The sequence below is a fragment of the Geotrypetes seraphini genome, chromosome 3 (genome assembly GCF_902459505.1).
Source record: "Geotrypetes seraphini chromosome 3, aGeoSer1.1, whole genome shotgun sequence".
In the NCBI taxonomy this organism is placed as follows: domain Eukaryota; kingdom Metazoa; phylum Chordata; class Amphibia; order Gymnophiona; family Dermophiidae; genus Geotrypetes; species Geotrypetes seraphini.
This window is the reverse complement of record NC_047086.1, coordinates 103,565,013-103,584,347: the sequence shown is the minus strand read 5'-3', so window position 1 is coordinate 103,584,347 and position 19,335 is coordinate 103,565,013. Positions and strand designations below refer to the sequence as shown.

General features: G+C 48.1%; 1 protein-coding gene across 3 annotated transcripts in view; it reads left to right on the top strand.

Annotated features, from left to right (window-relative positions):
* Window positions 1-19,335, top strand: part of WDR35 (WD repeat domain 35) — a 315,141-nt gene that overhangs the window by 45,489 nt on the left and 250,317 nt on the right. For all 3 annotated transcript variants that reach the window (XM_033936987.1, XM_033936985.1, XM_033936986.1), the window contains exon 6: window positions 15,744-15,877. In XM_033936987.1, the coding sequence (XP_033792878.1) occupies window positions 15,744-15,877 (134 nt within the window). The remainder of the gene's footprint in view (window positions 1-15,743; window positions 15,878-19,335) is intronic.

The window sequence follows — 19,335 nt, the reverse complement described above, 5'->3', positions numbered from 1 at the left end:
GAGTGATTGCACTCTAAGAACTTTAGAAAGTTCTAGCTAGGCCGCACCGCGCGTGCGCGAGTGCCTTCCCGCCCGACAGAGGCGCGCGGTCCCCAGTTTTCTTAATTCCGCGGAGCTAAGAAGACGCGTGTTTCCAACGGCTGTTGGAAGTTTTTTCCTTAACTGTTCACTTGCCTTCCCGCTCGCGCGTATTTTTCTCTTCATTTTATTTCTTTCTTGTTCTTTTACCGTTTGTAAAAAAAAAAAAAAAAAAAATTGTTTTATTTTTTTCACTTTTTCTTGACTACCCCGGCGGGGCCTGTTGGCACCATCGAAGCCTCCGGCTTCGATTTTGCTACAGCGGTTTTTCCCTTCATGCCCCCGTCACCGGGTTTCAAAAAGTGTCAGCGGTGTGCGCGCCCTATATCTCTCTCCGACCCGCACAAGTGGTGCCTTCAGTGTCTGGGTCCGGACCATAGGGCTGACACCTGCACCCGCTGTAGTTCTTTACAAAAAAGAACTTTAAAAAACCGACAAATTCAACAACGAATTCTGTTCGGCACCGACATGGAAGTTGCACCAGTATCGACATCGGCAACTTCCTCCAAATCGACACCGACTGTCTCGGCACCGACAGATACATCGCCGACGTCGGTCCCTGTAGGTAAGCCGGCTAAGAAGCCTTCCCCTACTGTCCTAGGGCCACCAGTCGAGCATGCAGTGAGCCAAGTCCTGCAGACTGAGCGCCGGCCCCGTAAACGCTCCGCTCCCATTGAAGTCACTGCCTCGTCATCGGCATCGACTTCACCCGAGCGTCGAGCGGCACCGAAGGTACCGAGCAAGAAAAGACCGGTACCGGTGCAATCGGGACCTACGTTGGATGAGCGCATTGCCTCTATCCTCCAGGTCCAGCTTAAACAGCAACTACAACATTTGCTCCCGGCTCTGTTGACACCGAATCCTCCAGTGTCGGTACCCAGTGAGCCTTCGGTGCCGACCGTCGATCAACCCCTTTTATTGACATCGACTTTGTCGGCACCGCACAAATCCATGTCCATGCCTATTCTTTCAGCGGAGCCGAAACGACATTCTGCTCCGGACACTTCTGAACCGGTACCGTTCTCTGAGCCCCGTACCGTTCTACACTCTCCTGGTACCGTCTCCAACCGTTCGGGGAAATCGGTACGCAAGACTAAACATGTTGGCACCTCGACTCCACTTTCTCAGGGCCGTCTCCAATCGGTACGGGACCCTGACTTGTGGGATGACTCGGATGATCACCTCGGTACCGAGGAAGATTATTCATCTGAAGAGGAGGATGTATCGGTGCAAGACCCTGCTACTAAGCCAGAGCACTCCTCATTTACCAAATTTTTAAGGGAAATGTCAGACACCCTTTCAATTCCTTTGGAGTCTGATTCTAAAAAGTCCAAGGCATTCTTAGATGCCTTGGACTTTGATCATCCTCCTAAGGAGTTCTTAAAGTTGCCCCTCCATGATATCTTGAGGGAAACTTTCTATAAGAACTTGGAAACTCCCTTAACCATCCCGGGAGCCCCAAGAAAATTGGAATCTCTTTATAAAGTCATTCCAATTCCAGGGTTCGATAAGCAACAACTTCCCCATGAATCCTTGTTGGTGGAATCAACCCTGAAGAAGTCTGTAGGTGCCAGTGTTTACGCCTCTGTTCCTCCTGGCAGAGAAGGAAAGGCCATGGATAAATTTGGAAAGCGCCTTTACCAAAACGCCATGCTGGCCAACCGTTCAGGTAATTACGCATTCCACTTCTCGTTTTACCTGAAGCATCTCATTCAACAGGTGACCTCTTTTCAAAAGTACATTCCGGACCGTAAACTTCCTGCTTTCCAGCAATGTACTTCTAGTCTTTTGCAACTAAGGAAGTTTATGGTCCGTTCCATTTATGATACTTTTGAACTGACGTCACGGGCCACTGCTATTTCTGTAGCAATGAGAAGGTTGGCATGGCTACGGGTCTCGGAACTGGATGTAAACCATCAAGACCGACTAGCCAATGCGCCTTGTCTTGGGGATGAGCTGTTTGGGGAGTCCATGGATACCGCCACACAAAAGCTCTCCGCGCATGAGACTAGGTGGGACTCCTTGTTGAAAAACAAGAAGAAGCCTCCTCCTCCTCGTCCATTCAGGCAACAACCTTCTTATCAAAGAAGGTTTTCTGCTCGCCCAGCTCAGACTCATCCTCCTCAACCTCGCAGGCAGCGTCAACAGCAGCAACAGGCTCGTCAACAACAACAGCCTGCTGTAAAACCGGCTGTTCAACCTAAGTCTACACAGCCCTTTTGACTCTCTTCTCGAGAACATTGCCAGTCTTCCTCCCTCATGCCTTCAAACTCAGCCCATAGGAGGTCGACTCCAGGTTTTTCTGTCTCGATGGGAAGCAATTACCTCCGACCAGTGGGTACTTGCTATCATCGCTCACGGATATGCCCTGAACTTTCAGACTCCTCCACCGTTAAGTCTACCAATAGAGTCTGCTTCCAACAAGGCTCAGTCCCTCCTTCTCGGTCAGGAGGTTCAATCCCTCCTCCTTCTCAATGCCATCGAACCAGTTCCTCTAGACCAGCAAGGCCTGGGATTTTATTCCCGGTACTTTCTTGTCCCCAAAAAAACCGGAGATCTCAGACCAATATTAGATCTCAGAGACCTCAACAAATGTCTGGTCAAGGAGAAGTTCAAGATGTTATCTCTTGCCACCCTATACCCTCTTCTCTCTCAGGAAGACTGGCTATGTTCCCTCGATCTCAAGGAGGCGTATACTCACATTCCAATTCATCTGATGTCCAGACAATACCTTCGCTTTCTTGTCAACCAACATCATTACCAATACAAGGTGCTACCCTTCGGCTTAGCCTCCTCTCCCAGGGTATTCACCAAATGTCTGATTGTGGTCGCAGCTTATCTCCGCTCCCACAATTTTCAAGTCTTCCCTTATCTGGACGACTGGCTCATCAAGGCTCCTTCTCCTCAGTCCGTTCACATAGCCACCAATCAGACCATTTCCTTCCTTTGACTGTTGGGGTTCGAGATCAATCTACCCAAGTCACACCTCATTCCAACTCAGCGACTTCAATTCATTGGAGCCATTCTGGATACTGTTCAAATGAGGGCGTTTCTTCCTCCAAACCGCCTTCACACCATCCTTCATCTCTGTCAGCAGGTTTTCCAGAGAACTTCCATCTCAGCAAATCAAATGATGGTACTTTTGGGGCACATGGCATCCACAGTGCATGTCACCCCCTTTGCACGTCTCCACCTGCGCACTCCTCAATGGACCCTAGCGACTCAGTGGTCACAAGCGACGGATCCTTGTTCACAACACATATCTGTGACCTCGTCTCTTCGACAGTCGCTTCTTTGGTGGTTGAACTCATCAAATCTATCCAGAGGTCTACTGTTCCATCTACCTCCTCATCAACTAGTCATCACCACGGATTCCTCCCCCTATGCATGGGGAGCTCACTTGAACGAGTTCCAAACTCAGGGGTTTTGGACCACCCAGGAAAAGAAGCACCACATCAATTTCCTGGAACTCAGAGCGATATTTTACGCCCTCAAAGCTTTCCAACATCTCCTCTTTCCTCAGGTTCTTCTCATTTGCACAGACAACCAAGTTGCAATGTATTACCTCAACAAACAAGGAGGGACGGGATCCCGTCCTTTATGTCAGGAAGCTCAAAGGATTTGGACATGGGCGACTGCTCGTCACCTATTCCTGAAAGCAGTCTACATACAAGGGGAGCAGAATTGCTTAGCAGACAATCTCAGCAGAATTCTTCAACCTCACGAATGGACTCTCGACCCCTCGACTCTCCAGTCCATTTTCTCCCAATGGGGCACTCCTCAGGTGGATCTCTTTGCAGCTCCCCACAACCATCAGCTGCCCCGGTTTTGCTCCAGACTTTACTCTCCTCACCGTCTGGAACCCGATGCATTTCTTCTGGATTGGACCAATCTCTTCCTTTATGCATTCCCTCCTCTTCCGCTCATGCTGCGCACCTTATTCAAGCTCAAGAGGGAACAAGCCACCATGATCCTCATCGCTCCACGGTGGCCCAGACAGCATTGGTTTTCCCTTCTACTTCAACTCAGTTCCAGGGAACCCATACCTCTTCCTCTGTTTCCTTCACTACTTACACAGAATCAGCAAACGCTTCTTCATCCCAACTTACAGTCTCTGCACCTGACAGCTTGGTATCTCTCGGGCTGACTGCACCTCATGCTCTCCTTTCTCAGCCTGTCCGTTCTATTATTGATGCCTCCAGGAAACCGTCTACTCTTCAGTGTTACCAGCAGAAGTGGTCTCGGTTTTCTTCCTGGTGCCTGTTACATCACCATAATCCCATATCTACAGCAGTGGGATTGGTATTGGACTATCTTTTGTCCTTATCTGACTCTGGTCTTAAATCCTCTTCGATAAGGGTCCACCTTAGTGCCATTGCAGCTTTTCATGAGCCGATCCATGGAAAACCCCTCTCAGCTCATCCCTTAGTTTCAAGGTTCATGAAAGGCCTTTTCAATGTAAAACCACCTCTTAAGGCCCCTCCTGTTGTATGGGATCTTAATGTGGTTCTTTCTGCGTTAATGAAGCCTCCTTTCGAGCCTTTGGCCACAACGCATTTTAAATTTCTAACTTGGAAAGTGGTCTTTCTGATAGCTCTCACTTCTGCCAGGAGGGTCAGTGAGCTCCATGCACTGGTGGCTGATCCACCTTTCACTGTTTTTCACCATGATAAGGTTGTCCTTCGTACACATCCTAAATTCCTTCCTAAGGTTGTGTCTGAGTTTCACCTTAATCAATCCATCGTTCTACCTGTTTTTTTCCCAAAGCCTCATTCTAATCCAGGTGAACAGGCTTTGCATTCCTTGGATTGTAAACGTGCTCTGGCTTACTATCTTGATCGCACCAAACCTCACAGATCATCTCCTCAACTGTTTTTGTCCTTTGATCCTAACAAGCTGGGTCATCCTGTATCTAAACGCACTCTGTCCAATTGGCTTGCTGCTTGCGTTTCTTTTTGTTATGCTCAGTCGGGCCTGACACTGGAGGGTTCTGTCACGGGCCACAAAATTAGAGCTATGGCAGCATCTGTAGCTTTCCTCCGTTCCACTCCTATTGAGGAAATCTGCAAGGCTGCTACTTGGTCCTCAGTTCATACTTTTACATCTCATTATTGTCTGGATTCATTCTCCAGACGGGATGGACACTTCGGCCAATCTGTTTTGCAAAATTTATTTTCATAATGGCCAACCTTCCCTCCATCCCTCTTTTTGTTAGCTTGGAGGTCACCCATCAGTCAAGAATATGCTGCCTGCTTGTCCTGGGATAAAGCACAGTTACTTACCGTAACAGGTGTTATCCAGGGACAGCAGGCAGATATTCTTGCGTCCCTCCCACCTCCCCGGGTTGGCTTCTTAGCTGGCTTATCCTAACTGGGGACCGCGCGCCTCTGTCGGGCGGGAAGGCACTCGCGCACGCGCGGTGCGGCCTAGCTAGAACTTTCTAAAGTTCTTAGAGTGCAATCACTCTAAAATTGTCCGTACCGGGGCTCCGTCGGTGCCGTCACCCATCAGTCAAGAATATCTGCCTGCTGTCCCTGGATAACACCTGTTACGGTAAGTAACTGTGCTTTATTCTCCTAGGGCAAGCAGACATAATCTCACATGTGAGTGATGTCATTCACAGAACCTGGTTTGGACCAAATGCCATGCCACTTTAAATCTTTAGTCAATACCTTCTTGCCCAATGTCTGCTCGTGGGACCATCAGTTCTTTGTTTTCCGCAGAGCTGAAAAGCTGTGCCTTCTTTAGTATGCCACTGCTTTTATCTTGTTCCAGTTTTTTATCCAACTTTTGTTCTTTTTTAAAAAATTAAGATTTTAATCATTGTTAAAAGTAACACAAAGCAATAGGCAAAAACATAAAGCAAATACAGAAATAATAATATGATTATTCTAACAAGCCCACATCATGAGGAGCGAAGGAGAATATTAAGAAAACTTAACTTAAACATCTATATTAAACAGGCTAAAGTATAAATTATTCCCTGAAAACCTGTAAGACAGAGACAATTTATTGTACAGCTTTCTCATACTTCTCAAATTTATTAAATAAGAAAGTTTCTAAATAGGCCGGATCCAGAAAAACATAAGTCAGCTCCCCATGTAACCAAATATTTACAATAATTTGTTGTTTTTTTTAATATCATTTTTATTAAAGAGTCAACAAATTTTAAGAAGAAAGTTCCTCCCACTGCCAGTTCCTCCCACTGCCAAGACTAGGCCTAGGTGGGAGAAAAGTCCTATGTCGTATTTGAGTTTGTCTGGATACATCTGAGAAAGACTTCATTATTGTCATTTTTTTAAAATCTACTGAAGACATTGTAATCAGCAAAACTGATCTCTTGGTTATAGAATCCTGAGTTGTTTCTAGAAATTTTATAAGATCAAGACAATCTCGAGAATTTATATTATTTATCCCACTTTCTTAACCAACCTTTCTAGCTCCACATGGTATATAATATGCATTAAGTAACATACATTAAAAAAAAAATTCCCTAGGAGATAGAAAATGGGTCACAGGAAAATTTAACAATCTCAAATTAATTGCCCTAGAACCAGTGGTGTAGTGAGAGTGAGAGGCCCCCCTGACCAGGGCGCCTCTCTCCCAATCTCTTTTCCACCTCCCCCTGCTCCCTCCCACCACATGTGCGCTCCCATTCCCTACCCCTTACCTCTTAAGGTCGACGACGTTGGCTCTCCCTCTGATGTCACTTCCTAGGCGCGGGACCCAGAAGTGACTTCAGAGTTAGAGTTGACACTGGTGTGAACAGTGGGTTGGAGTTGCTGCTAACGCCAATGAAGAGATAGAGGTATGGTGAGAGGAAGTGAAGGCATGTGGCAGGGGGAGGGAGTGGGAAGGAGCAGGGTGCTGGGACCCTCACCAAGATGGCACCTGTAGTGGACCGCCCCCCGCCCCCCTTACTATGCCACTGCCCTAGAAACACTCCCATGTGTCTCAAATTGCAAATGAATAATCAAATTATCTTTCATAGAGAATGCCTGTACTGATTGACAAGATTTAATTTGGGATTCCATCCTCTCGAGATTCTTCTCTACCTTAGTTAACCTTATGTCCTGTTCAGTGAATTTACTTGAAGCTTCCTCAATAAATTTACTATAAGATGACAAATTTTCTTGCAATGTCTTATCTAATTTCATAATAGCCAACATTATGTCTTTTAAAGAAATATTGTGTTCCTCTGAGAAAGAATCTAAAGAATGATAAATAAACGGAGTCGGTACATTAACTGTCCCAGTAACAGTAGTCCCAACTTAAATTTTGATCTTTCGATTGTTCCTATATATGCATTAGCTTCTCTACTTTCTTGTAAGGCCAAACACTGAAGCCCACTGTTGAGGCATTTTGGTGGAACTAATGCTGTGGATTTTGGGCTGAAGACTGAAACCTGCTGCAGCCTCTTCCCCATTTTTCCTTTTCTCTGATTGGGCTGTGAGAGTTATTGGTGTTTTTAATTTTGTTAAATGTTACCCTTGCAGCTGTTATGATGCAACAATAAGGGGAAAAGAAAAGAAATCTCAATAATCGATGTATGTTTCACAATTGTAAGACAGTTTATTAAAAAGAAAAAAACCCAACAGATCAACGAAGTGCTTGCCTGAAAATGTCACATTGATTGATTTCTTTTCTGTGAGGGCAAGCAGGATGCAGATAGTCCTACAGAAATTGCTTTCCAGTGACCGTTCCAGAAGCCTTTGGAAGTGACTCAATGTACATAAGTGTACATCCCCTGCCACCTGCCCCATTGCCACATAGGACCAGATCAGCTTTTTTTTTTTTTTATATAGAGCAGTTTGGATTCATTCTTTCTTCCCTCGCAGCTCGCATCTTCAAGTTTTTTCTCATCATGGTTGTGACATAATAATAATAAATATTTCCTGTAAATGTTTGGGCAGGGCTACTGATCCTTCTTTTATTTCCTTTGTATTTTCAGCACTTCAAAATTTCCTTTGTTTTCTGTGGCTCACTAGGTCCCCTTAAGTTTCAAATTTGTTGTTTTCTTGATATCCCTTGAAATGTGCTCATGCCATGGCGCGGCTTTATCCCATGGCGGATGCCTTTAACAAGCGTTTTGCTTCCTCAAAGGTGGTTTCTTCTATGGCAAAGGTCATCAAGCTCTTGTCTCTCCCCAGTGACAGGGATGTAGTCCTGTAGGATGTTTAGGACCGACGGGTGGATTTTGTCAAGTGTCTGATTCGGCGGCCACTGGTGTTAAGGTGACATCAGCCTCTTCTTTTGTGGCAAGGGCATGCCATTTCAAACGGCACCATGATCCTGATACTGCGGTGCTTCGTGATTTGGATTTTATAATCTCAGGAGTGGATTATATGGCTTTCCACCTATGCTCTGGATCCGGCAGTGGTATGGTGATTCTTCTAAAGTGACCTTGAGCCAGTTGCCCTTTAAGGGACAGCTGCTGTTTGGCCAGGGTCTGGATGATTTTATGGCCAATGTGCAGGATCACAAGTCCAAGTCGCTGCCTGTGAATAGATCCCAACCTTCCAGAGGTTCGGGGCATTCTAATTTTCATCCTTTCAGGTTCATATTCGGCCCGTCCGCGAGCCAGCGGTCATCTTCATCTTCCAGACTGCGATTTAGCTGTTCTCAACGTCAGCCATCCATGGTGGCTCCTGCAAAGAAGCAGTTCTGACGCCAGGCCGGTGTCTTCTCCCCATCCCTACTGTCTGCTTTTCTTGTGGAATGTCAGGCCATTATCTCCAGCCACCGGGTCTTGGAGGTTCTCAGGAGTGGCTTGGAGGTTCTCAGGAGTGGCTACAAACTGGAGTTTCTCTGTCCTCTGACCTAGTATTTTCTGGATTCCCTAGCAGGCCACCCTAAGAAGGCAGTTTGGATGCAGGCCAAAGTCCGCAGTTTACTCGATATTGCGGCCATAGAACCCATTCCAGAGCGAGACTCGGGCTCTGAAAGATACTCAATATACTTTGTTCCTAAGAAAGGCTCTGACGATTGGAGACTGATTCTGGATCTCAAGGCTGTCTGTCAATGCGATGCTGAAAGTGCCTCGCTTCCGCATGGAGACGGTGTTCTCAGTGATAGCATTGTTGGCAATGCGGGAGTTTCTAGTCTCTCTGGATTTGATGGAGGTATATCTCCACATTCCCATTTTTCCAGACCACCAGAAGTATCTGAGGTTCCACTTCTTGGAGCAACATGTCCTGGTTCATACGTATCTGGACGACTGGTTGATCAGATCTCCCTCGCAGTCCGAGGGGCGTCAGGCTGTTCATCAGGTGGTGTAGTTGCTGCAGCACCTGGGCTTGGGTAATCAACTTTAGGAAGAGTCACCTCGAACCAACACAGGATCTGGAATACCTGGAAGTTCGATTTCACACGGGACAGAACAGAGTGTTCTTGCCTGTTTTCTGTCTTGAGAAGCTTTGACAGATTCCGGGGACCATGGTGGCAACAATCGGTTTGATTCCTTGGGTCAGAGCCTGTCTCAGTCCACTGCAGGATGCTCTTCTTTTGCGCTGGAACCCCCAGTGTGACCCATTACATGTACCTCTGCCCTGGACGACTATGGCACAGAGCAGTCTTTCATGGTGGTTGTGACCCCTCTCGCTATCCAGGGGCCTTTCACTCTGGATTTTGGATTGGGTGATTCTGTGTATGGATGCAAGTCGCAAAGGCTGGGAAGCGATATGTATGACCATCCTTTTTCAGGGCCAGTGGGTGCCCTCAGAATGCAAGTGGTCCATCAATCGCTTGGAGCTTCAGGCGATTCAGCTGGCTTTTCTCCACTTTGAAAGTTGTTTCCGTCATCAAGCCGTCTGCGTCTTCTTGGACAATGCTATGGAGGTGGCTTATGCCAATCGTCATGGAGGCATAAGGAGTCCCTAACTGAGTGTGAAGGTTCAGCTTCTCTTCTAGTGGAGAGACACCTTGTGGCGCTGTCAGCAGCACACGTGGCAGAAGTTGACAATGTGCAAGCGGATTTTCTCAGTCGTCAGTCTCTGGATCCCGGAGAGTGGTCTCTGTTTCAAAAGAGTGTTCTATTACATAGTAGATCAGTGTGGGCGTCCCTTGTTCGATCTCACGGTGACTGTGGCCAACAAGAAAGCAGATCAGTTCTTCAGTCGCTGTTGTGAGGTCAGCAGCGAAGGCTTGGGTGCTCTGGTTCAGCCATGGCCACGGGAAGGTCTCCTATATGTCTTCCGTCCGTGGCCCATGATAACACATCTGTTGAGATGGTTAGCAGCCCACAGAGGTCCAGTGATCATGGTCACACCTGATTGGCTGAGGCAGTCATGGTATGCTGACTTGGTACAGCTCCAGCAGGATCGGGGCCTCTGGCTACTTTGTCATTCTTGTCTACTCACTTAGGGTCCGATTGTGATGCAGGATCCGGACCTCTTTGATCTTGAGTGAGCGGCCTTGACTAGCCGGGGCTATTCTTTGGATGTGATTGCCACGTTGCTACACAGGAAAAGGAATTCCACAGTGTCTGCCTGTGCAAAGGCTTGGAGATGTCATCAAGCCTGGTGTGGCCTGCGACAGGTGGCCCTGTCTGTTTTGTCAGTCCTTTGGGTCTTGGAGTTCCTTCAGGATGACCTGAAGAAGGGCCTAGTGGTTGCTTCTCTCTGGGTGCAGATTGCCGGTCTTTCGTGAAAAGGTGATGGCGAAAGCTAGAAGGATGCTAGGTTGCTTAGGGAGAGGTATGGCCAGGAGGAAAAAGGAGTTATTGATGCTCCAGCATAAGACTTTGGTGAAACCTCATATAGAATATTGTGTACAATTCTGGAGGCAGCACCTTCAAAGAGATATAAAAAGGATGGAGTCGGTCCAGAGAAAGGCTACTAAAATGGTGCGTGGCCTTCGTCATGAGGTGTATGGGGACAGACTTAAAGATCTCAATATGTATACTTTTGAGGAAAGGCGGGAGAGGGGAGATATGATAGAGATGTTTAAATACCTACGTAATGTAAATGCGCATGAGTCAAGTCTCTTTCATTTGAAAGGAAACTGCAATGAGAGGGCATAGAATGAAGTTAAAAGGTGATAGGCTCAGGAGTAATCTAAGGAAATACTTTTTTGCAAAAAGGGTGGTAGATACGTTGAACAGTCTCCTGGAAGAGGTGGTGGAGACAGAGACTGTGTCTAAATTCAAAAAAGCCTGGAATAGGCATGTGGGATCTCGCAGAGAGAGAAAAAGATAATGGTAACTGCGGATGGGCAGACTAGATTGGCCATTTGGCCTTTATCTGCCATCAAGTTTCTATGTTTCTTTGACCCTCCTTCTCTGAGGGGCTATTGGAAGCTCATTCAGACGTGGCTTGTTTTCTGCTGGGTGCTCTGCATCTTTGGCCTCCTTTGCGCCTTCTCTGTTCAACTTGTAATTTTACCTTGGTTTTCCATTCTCTGGTTTGTCCGTCATATGAGCCTCTGGAGCAGGAACCCTTATGGATCTCATGATTAAGACAGTCTTCCTGGTGGCTATTACCTCACCCGGTAGGGTTTCGGAGCTTCAGGCTCTTTCCTGCCAGGATCCTTTTCTGTGTATTACGGATTCCGGTGTGATGCTGTGCACTGTTCCTTCCGTTCTTCCCAAAGTGGTTTCCACTTTCCATATGAATCAGGAAGTCTGATTTCCTGCTTTTGCTTCCTCTGGTTCAGTGAGCATGACCGGGTATTGTTGTCCTTGGACGTGCGTAGGATCTCGTTGCAGTACCTGGAGGTCACCGAGTTTCCCTTTTCCAACCACCTGTTTGTTATAGCGGGTCCTGTCTACAAGGGTAGGCCAGCTTCTAAGACCACCATTGCCAGGTGGATCCGTATGGCTATTTCCGTGGCTTACATGGCGGCCAGAAAGAAGCCCCCCTTGCAGTGCAGGCTTATTCTACCAGAGATGTTTTGTCCTTTGGGCAGAATCATCGGCTGTTTCTCTGGATGAGATTTGCAGGGCCACTACCTGGTTCTCCTTGCTTACATTCACCAAGTTTTACAAGATTGATGTGGCAGCCAAGAAGGACGCTGCTTTTGGTGCCTCTGTTTTGGCAGCGGGTTTATCAGTCCCACCCTGAATTTTTGGGATAGCTCTGTTAGATCCCACTGGTCCCAGAATAAAGTGGGATTGTACAAGAACGAAAGATTAGGTTTCTGTTGGGTTCTTTTAGGTAAGGGTCTGTATGATTCTTACCTTTGCTAATCTTCTTTCTTGTAAATCCACACTTTGTTCCAGGAACCCACTCTATACCTTGATGATTCACCGATTGTCTGCTTTTACTGGTAAGCTGAATTTCTGTTTTCTGACCAGCCTTTATAAGAGTGCCATCAGAATGGGTTTTTCACATAGTTTGGGGGGGATCCTTAGTTCAGTTGCCCCCTTCTGAGAGTGCATGCTGTGTCTCCTGACGGGAAACTGACTGAGTTGACAATTAGTCTAGAAGAGGTATGCAGGCAGATTGATAGGCTTAAAAATGATAAATCTGGACCAGATGGCATCCATCCGAGTGTAATCAAGGAACTGAAAGGGGTTATAGCTGAACTGCTTCAACTAATAACCAATCTGTTGATCAAATCGGGAAGGATTCTGGAAGACTGGAAAGTTGCGAATGTTATGCCAGTCTTCAAGAAAGGTTCGAGGGGAGATCTGGGAAACTACAGACCAGTGAGTCTGACCTCGGTACCGGGAAAGATGTAGAGGCGCTGATAAAGGACCGCATTGTTGACCACCTTGATGGACACGATCTGATGAGGACTAGCCAACACGGCTTCAGTAAAGGAAGATCTTGCTTGACGAACTTGCTGCACTTCTTCAAGGGAGTAAACAGGCAGATAGACAAGGGTGACCCGATCAACATTGTATATCTGGACTTTCAGAAGGCGTTTGACAAGGTCCCGCATGAACGACTGCTTCGAAAAATTGCGAGCCATAGAATCGAGGGTGAAATACTCACGTGGATTAAAAATTCATTGGCAGATAGGAAACAGAGAGTGGGGGTAAATGTACAATACTCGGACTGGAAAAGCATCATGAGTGGAGTGTCGCAGGGTTCGGTGCTTGGACCCGTGCTCTTCAGCATATTTATAAACGACCTGGAAATTGGAACGACGAACGAGGTGATTAAATTTGCAGACGATACAAAGTTATTCAGAGTAGTGAAGACACAGAAGGGTTGCGAAGACCTGCAATGTGACATAAACATGCTTGAGAAATGGGCTGCGACATGGCAAATAAGGTTTTACGTGGATAAATGTAAGGTGATGCATATCGGTAACAAGAATTTTATACACGAATACAAGATGTTTGGTGCAGTACTCAGAGAGACCTCCCAGGAAAGAGACTTGGGAGTTCTGGTCGACAAGTCAATGAAACCGTCCGCACAATGTGCGGCGGCAGCAAAAAGGGCGAACAGAATGCTAGGAATGATTAAGAAGGGGCTCACAAACAGATCGGAAAAGGTTATCATGCTGCTGTACCGGGCCATGGTACGCCCCTATCTTGAATACTGCATCCAACACTGGTCGCCGTACTTAAAGAAGTACACGGTACTACTCGAAATAATCCAGAGAAAAGCGACTAAAATGGTTAAGGGGCTGGAGGAGTTGCTGTACAGTGAGAGATTAGAGAAACTGGGCCTCTTCTCCCTTGAAAAGAGGAGACTGAGAGAGGACATGATTGAAACATTCAAGATACATCCTTTACATGACCAGATAGATGTCCAGTGCACTATGTTGCTCTTCTTTTTTGGAGCTCCTGCTCATTTTTTCTTTAAAATGTCAATCATTTCAGGGACTGCCTTAAATAAATCTGCCACTAAACCAAAATCGGCGACCTGGAAAATTGGAGCTTCAGGATCCTTGTTAATGGCAACAATGGTCTTGCTATCTTTCATCCCTGCCAAATGCTGAATTGCTCCAGAAATTCCAACTGCTATGTAAAGTTCTGGTGCTACGATTTTCCCAGTCTGGCCAATCTGCATATCAAACTGTCTAATATTTCTTACAGCCATAATCTTTTTATCCCATGCTTTGTTTGCCTTTAAGTACAAATTTTGGGAATTTATTTTCTAATTCTGCAATAAAACATTCAATTCAGTTGGTATCATAATAGTTTTTCAATAAAAGAAGAATTCCCCCCCCCCAAAAAAAAAAAAAAAAGAAACATTCAAGATAATGAAAGGAATAGACTTAGTAGATAAAGACAGATTGTTCACCCTCTCCAAGGTAGGGAGAACAAGAGGGCACTCTCTAAAGTTGAAAGGGGATAGATTCCGTACAAACGTAATGAAGTTCTTCACCCAGAGAGTGGTGGAAAACTGGAATGCTCTTCTGGAGGCTGTTATAGGAGAAAACACCCTCCAGGGATTCAAGACAAAGTCAGACAAGTTCCTGCTGAACCAGAAAGTACGCAGATAAGACTAGACTCAGGGCACTGGTCTTTGACCTAAGGACCACCGCCTGAGTGGACTGCTGGGCAGGATGGACCACCGGTCTGACCCAGCAGCGGCAATTCTTATTTTAATATGTTTTATGCTTACCAGTACATGTAGCACTGTTTTTTGACGTTCAGTTTTCTAATGCTTTATGACCTGTTCTCTCTTTTTTCATTGTTGCATTTGTTGATTTGAGCAGAATTGACTTATTTGTCAGGGAGTGTCCCCGTTCCCCTTTCTGTGTTATTTTTATCCTCTACAGATGTTCCTGGCTGCTTTAAGACTTATTGATGTTCAAAGGGACAGTGATAAGGTAAGAGTGGGAAGGGTTTAAGCCTCTGAAGTTTGAGGCTTCCTACAAAAGTCCTGGCGGGTGGAGGGAAATAACCCACTGGTCCTAGAATAAAGTGTGGATTTACAAGAAAGATTAGCAAAGTAAGAACCTAATCTTTCATTCATTCTGCTTCTAGAGTAGTGGTTCTTAACCTTTTTAGTGGTCAGTACCCTCTTCATTCTGAAAATACATTCTCGCACCCCAGGTTAAGAACCACTGTTCTAGAGCTAGCCTCTGAAGATCATGGAGATTGACTCTCATCACTCAGAAGAAAGGGGTCCCTCTTGTATCTTGGCCTCCAGTCTCTGTCTTTCATTGTTTGTATGTTGAAAGTTTAGAGGTGGACTTTTTGAATCTACTGTTTTGGTCAGATAGACATCAGAAATTATTTGGGATCTAGAATCCAACTCCACCTCCCCAAGCCCATGTGTTTTCAATTCCAGGCTATCCAAAAAATAAAAACAACTCCCACCCCCTCAAAAAAAATTGTATTTATTACTTATTTGTTTGTAGTTCCAGGCCTCGCCTTTTCAAGGCTCCCCCCCTTTTATTTGTTTCGGACTACTGGGTAGCTAAGGATTCCCATGTCAGAATATCTGCATCCTTCTTGTCCTTGGAGAAAGTGCTCACCTGTAGTAGGTATTCTCCAAGGAAATCAGGATGCACCTTCCTCTCCTTGGAGGTACATTTTTTCAGCTATAGTATTAGGCTTATCTGATCCTGGTTGTGAAGGCATACCGTAAATGGCTATCAAAGGTCTTCTAGAATGGTTGCTGAGAAGCAATTCCTATTTTGGTTTTCATCAGATGATGCCACCCATCAGTCAGAATATATATCCTCACAGCTAAAGGTAAGTAACTTTGCTTTATTGCAAGTTTATGATTATAATGTAACAATTATTTTTTTGTATGTAACAGGCAATCGAATTTGGGGAAAGGAGCTTAAAGGCATACAACTGTGCCATGTAGCCTGGTCCCCTGATAGCAAGATCCTGCTCTTTGGAATGGCAAATGGAGAAATACATATTTATGACAGTCAAGGAAATTTTATTGTAAGTTGTATAAGAAAAACATTATATTCTCCTGTGTTTGGAAATTATTTATTTTAGAGATTGAAGACTTTGTGTATGGCCTAGCATTTTGCAAGCTGCCAAATATGAGTATTGCCCATTATAGTTCTGTATCCTATTTTCAAATGAGATCTTTAAAGCTCCTGCAGATAACACTAATCATGGTCTTTGGATTAATGCTCTGCTGTTTATCCAAGAAACTCTTTGGCTGAGGTGCTCCTTAACTATGTGTCCATTAAACTATCAGCATATGCAGTTTATCCCAGGACAAGCAGGCATGATATTCTCACATGTGGGTGACGTCATCTACGGAGCCCCGGCGCGGACAGCTTTTCAAGCAAACTTGATTGAAGTTTCAAGTTTGCACACTGCACCACGCATGTGCGTGCCTTCTCGCCCACTAGAGGGCGCATCCCACCTCGTGGTCCTCAGTTCAAATTTTTCCGCGGAGCAAGAAAGCCCTGTGGATCTGAGCTCCAGTGTTTTTGCCTTCTAGCTGCCGCGTTTAGTTGTTTTTCCCTTCTAATTAGTTCGCGGTGCTGTTTTCCTTTCGTTTCTTTTCAAAAAAAAAAAAAAAAAAAAAGTCTTCCGTTTTTCGTCGGGCTCCGGGGGCTCCCGGAAGCCGTGGCCGCGGGACGTCGGTACGTTCCCGGCCTTCTTCTTTTCTTCGTGGATGTCCCGTCCTGTTACGGGATTTAAAAAGTGCAGCCGGTGTGAGAGGTTGCTTTCCATCACTGACCCTCACCGGTGGTGCATTGTCTGTCTTGGGCCCGAACATCCGACAGACTCGTGTGATCGCTGTGCTACCTTCCAAAACAGGGCCCTCCGTCGCCGTAAGGCAAGAATGGCCGAATTGTTCACCGTCGACGCGCCGCCTAAGGCCTCGACGTCGGCCTCGGCTTCGGCCCCGGCCTTGACCTCGGCCTCGGCGTCCTCGGGGGCCTCGGCCTCGCCTCGGCCCTCTTCCTCGAAGACGTCGTCAGTGAAGCAAGCTTCGGGTAAGTCCTCTGTTCCATCCCCTTCAGCAAAGAAGCCATCCTCGAGTCAGGCCAAGGCGGGTGGGTCGACCCCGGCCCCGCATCGGACCTCGACTCCGCACACCCCGAGGGAATACTCGAGACCGAGGTCGCCCTCCAGGGAGTGTGCCCCGGACTCGGAACTCCCCACCTTCGTGGGGATTCCGGCCTTCCAGGATCTCCTCCGAGCTCTGATCTCATCGGAGCTGTCGGGAGCCCTGGAAGTGTTGCAGCGTGCTGCGGTCCCGGCGGCCTCGACCTCGGCCTGGGCGCCTTCGGTCTCGGAGGCCCCGGCCTCGGCTCCCTCGGGAGCCCCGGCCTCGGCGACCTCGGTCTCGGGTACTATGGCCCCGTTCACCTCGGTCTCGGCCCCGCCCCGGACCTCGACCTCGGGGGAACCCCCTGAGCGGAGTGTAAGGCCCAAAGAAAAGTTGCGCAGAGTGCGCCGTCTTTCCTCCTCTTCCTCCGGGTCTTCCAGACACGCCTCGCCCTCGACACGACCTCGGACGGGGCGTCGATCGAGGAAGTCTAAGCGGCCCCGAGGCTCGCCTCGGCGCGACCGTTCCTCGTCGTTCGGGGGCGAGGCGCTGCCGGTGTCGGAGTTGCGCCTCGACAACCCGAGGCTCCTCCGCTCACCCCATGGGAAGTCTTCCCGGGCCGCCTCGCCGAGGAAACGGGAGAGTGTCCCACGAACCCCGGGGTCCTCACCCAAGGGTTCTGCGAGGAGGATAACTTCCCCTTCCCCCTCGAGGGCCCTCGAGAGGGGATCCTGGGATTCGGGATCGGTTAGGGATCCTCATTATTCTCATGAGGCCTCCCCCCTCTCCTCGGTGGGGCGGTCGAGAACCCCGTCTCCCCAGGCTAGGCCGTCCTCATTTTCATCCTTCGTTCAGGACATGGCCCAAGCCCTGGGGATTGACCTGATGGTAGGCTCTCGGTATTCCAAAGAATTTTTGGAAGAACAGGACCTCCCCAATCTTCCTAGGGAGGTGCCTAGACTCCCTCTCAACAGCGTCCTTCTGCAAACCTGGCTGCAGAACTTGTCAAACCCTCTTACAGTTACGTCTGTGCCTTCAAAAATGGAATCAAAATATAGGACGATTCCCCCTAAAGGGTTCGATAAGGCGCAGCTCTCACACCAGTCTCTTCTGGTGGAGTCTGCCCTTAAAAAATCACAACCCTCACGGGTTTCTGCGGCGGTCCCACCAGGCAGGGAGGGGCGGACCCTGGACAAGTTTGGCCGGCGCCTCTATTCAAATTCCCTGATGGCCACCAGGGTTCTAAATTACGCCTTCACCTTTTCCTCCTATTTGCGCGGTATGGTGAAGGACCTTCCTCAATATCGAAACTCGTTACCGGACTCCCAAAGAGCAGGATTCGATAAATTTATGTCCAACCTGTCTCAATTGCGGTTGTACCTATTCCACGCAGTGTACGACGCCTTTGAGCTGGTTTCGAGGGTGTCGGCCCTCGCGGTGGCCATGCGCCGCTTGGCCTGGCTTCGCACCCTCGACATGGACCCAAACCTGCAGGAACGCCTGGCAGACTTGCCTTGTGTGGGGTCCGAGTTATTCGACGAGTCATTGGATGCGGCGACCAAACGCTTGTCGGAACAGGAGCGCTCTCTAGCATCCCTGGTCCGCCCCAAACCTAGACCCCCGCCGCAGAAACCCTTTCGGCCACCGCCGCGCCGATACCCTCAGAAATCGACCCCGGCTTTCTCCAGACCGCCTCCGAGACGTCCGTCTCAGCGAGGCAGAGGGGGACAAACCCAAGCCCAGGCGCAGGGCCCTTCTAAGCCCGCGCCCTCCTTTTGACGGGCTGAGCGGACGGGGCGGGTTCCCCTCCGCACTTTCACAGGAACCCCGTCCTATCGGGGGCCGTCTTCGGTCCTTCCGGGAGGCATGGACCGGGATTACCTCAGACGCTTGGGTGCTCCGGATCGTCTCCGAGGGCTACTCGCTCAACTTTGTGTCCTCGCCGCCGGACAGTCCACCAAGTTTAGTCCCCTGCAACCGTTCGCAGCTGCCGACCCTTATAACCGAAGCCAAAGCCCTCTTGAAGCTTCGGGCGGTCGAGCCGGTCCCCAAGGACCAGTGGGGTACGGGGTTTTACTCCCGCTACTTTTTGGTCCCAAAAAAGACCGGGGACCTGCGCCCCATACTGGACCTCAGGAAGCTCAACAAATTCCTGGCCCGGGAGAAGTTTCGAATGCTATCTCTCCCGGCTTTGTACCCCCTCTTGGGGGAAGGGGACTGGTTGTGCTCCCTCGACCTGAAGGAAGCATACACCCATGTTCCGGTGCACCCCGCCTATCGAAGATTCTTACGATTCCAGGTGGGGGACCTCCACCTCCAGTACAGGGTACTGCCCTTCGGCCTGGCCGCATCCCCACGAGTATTCACGAAGTGCATGGTGGTGGTT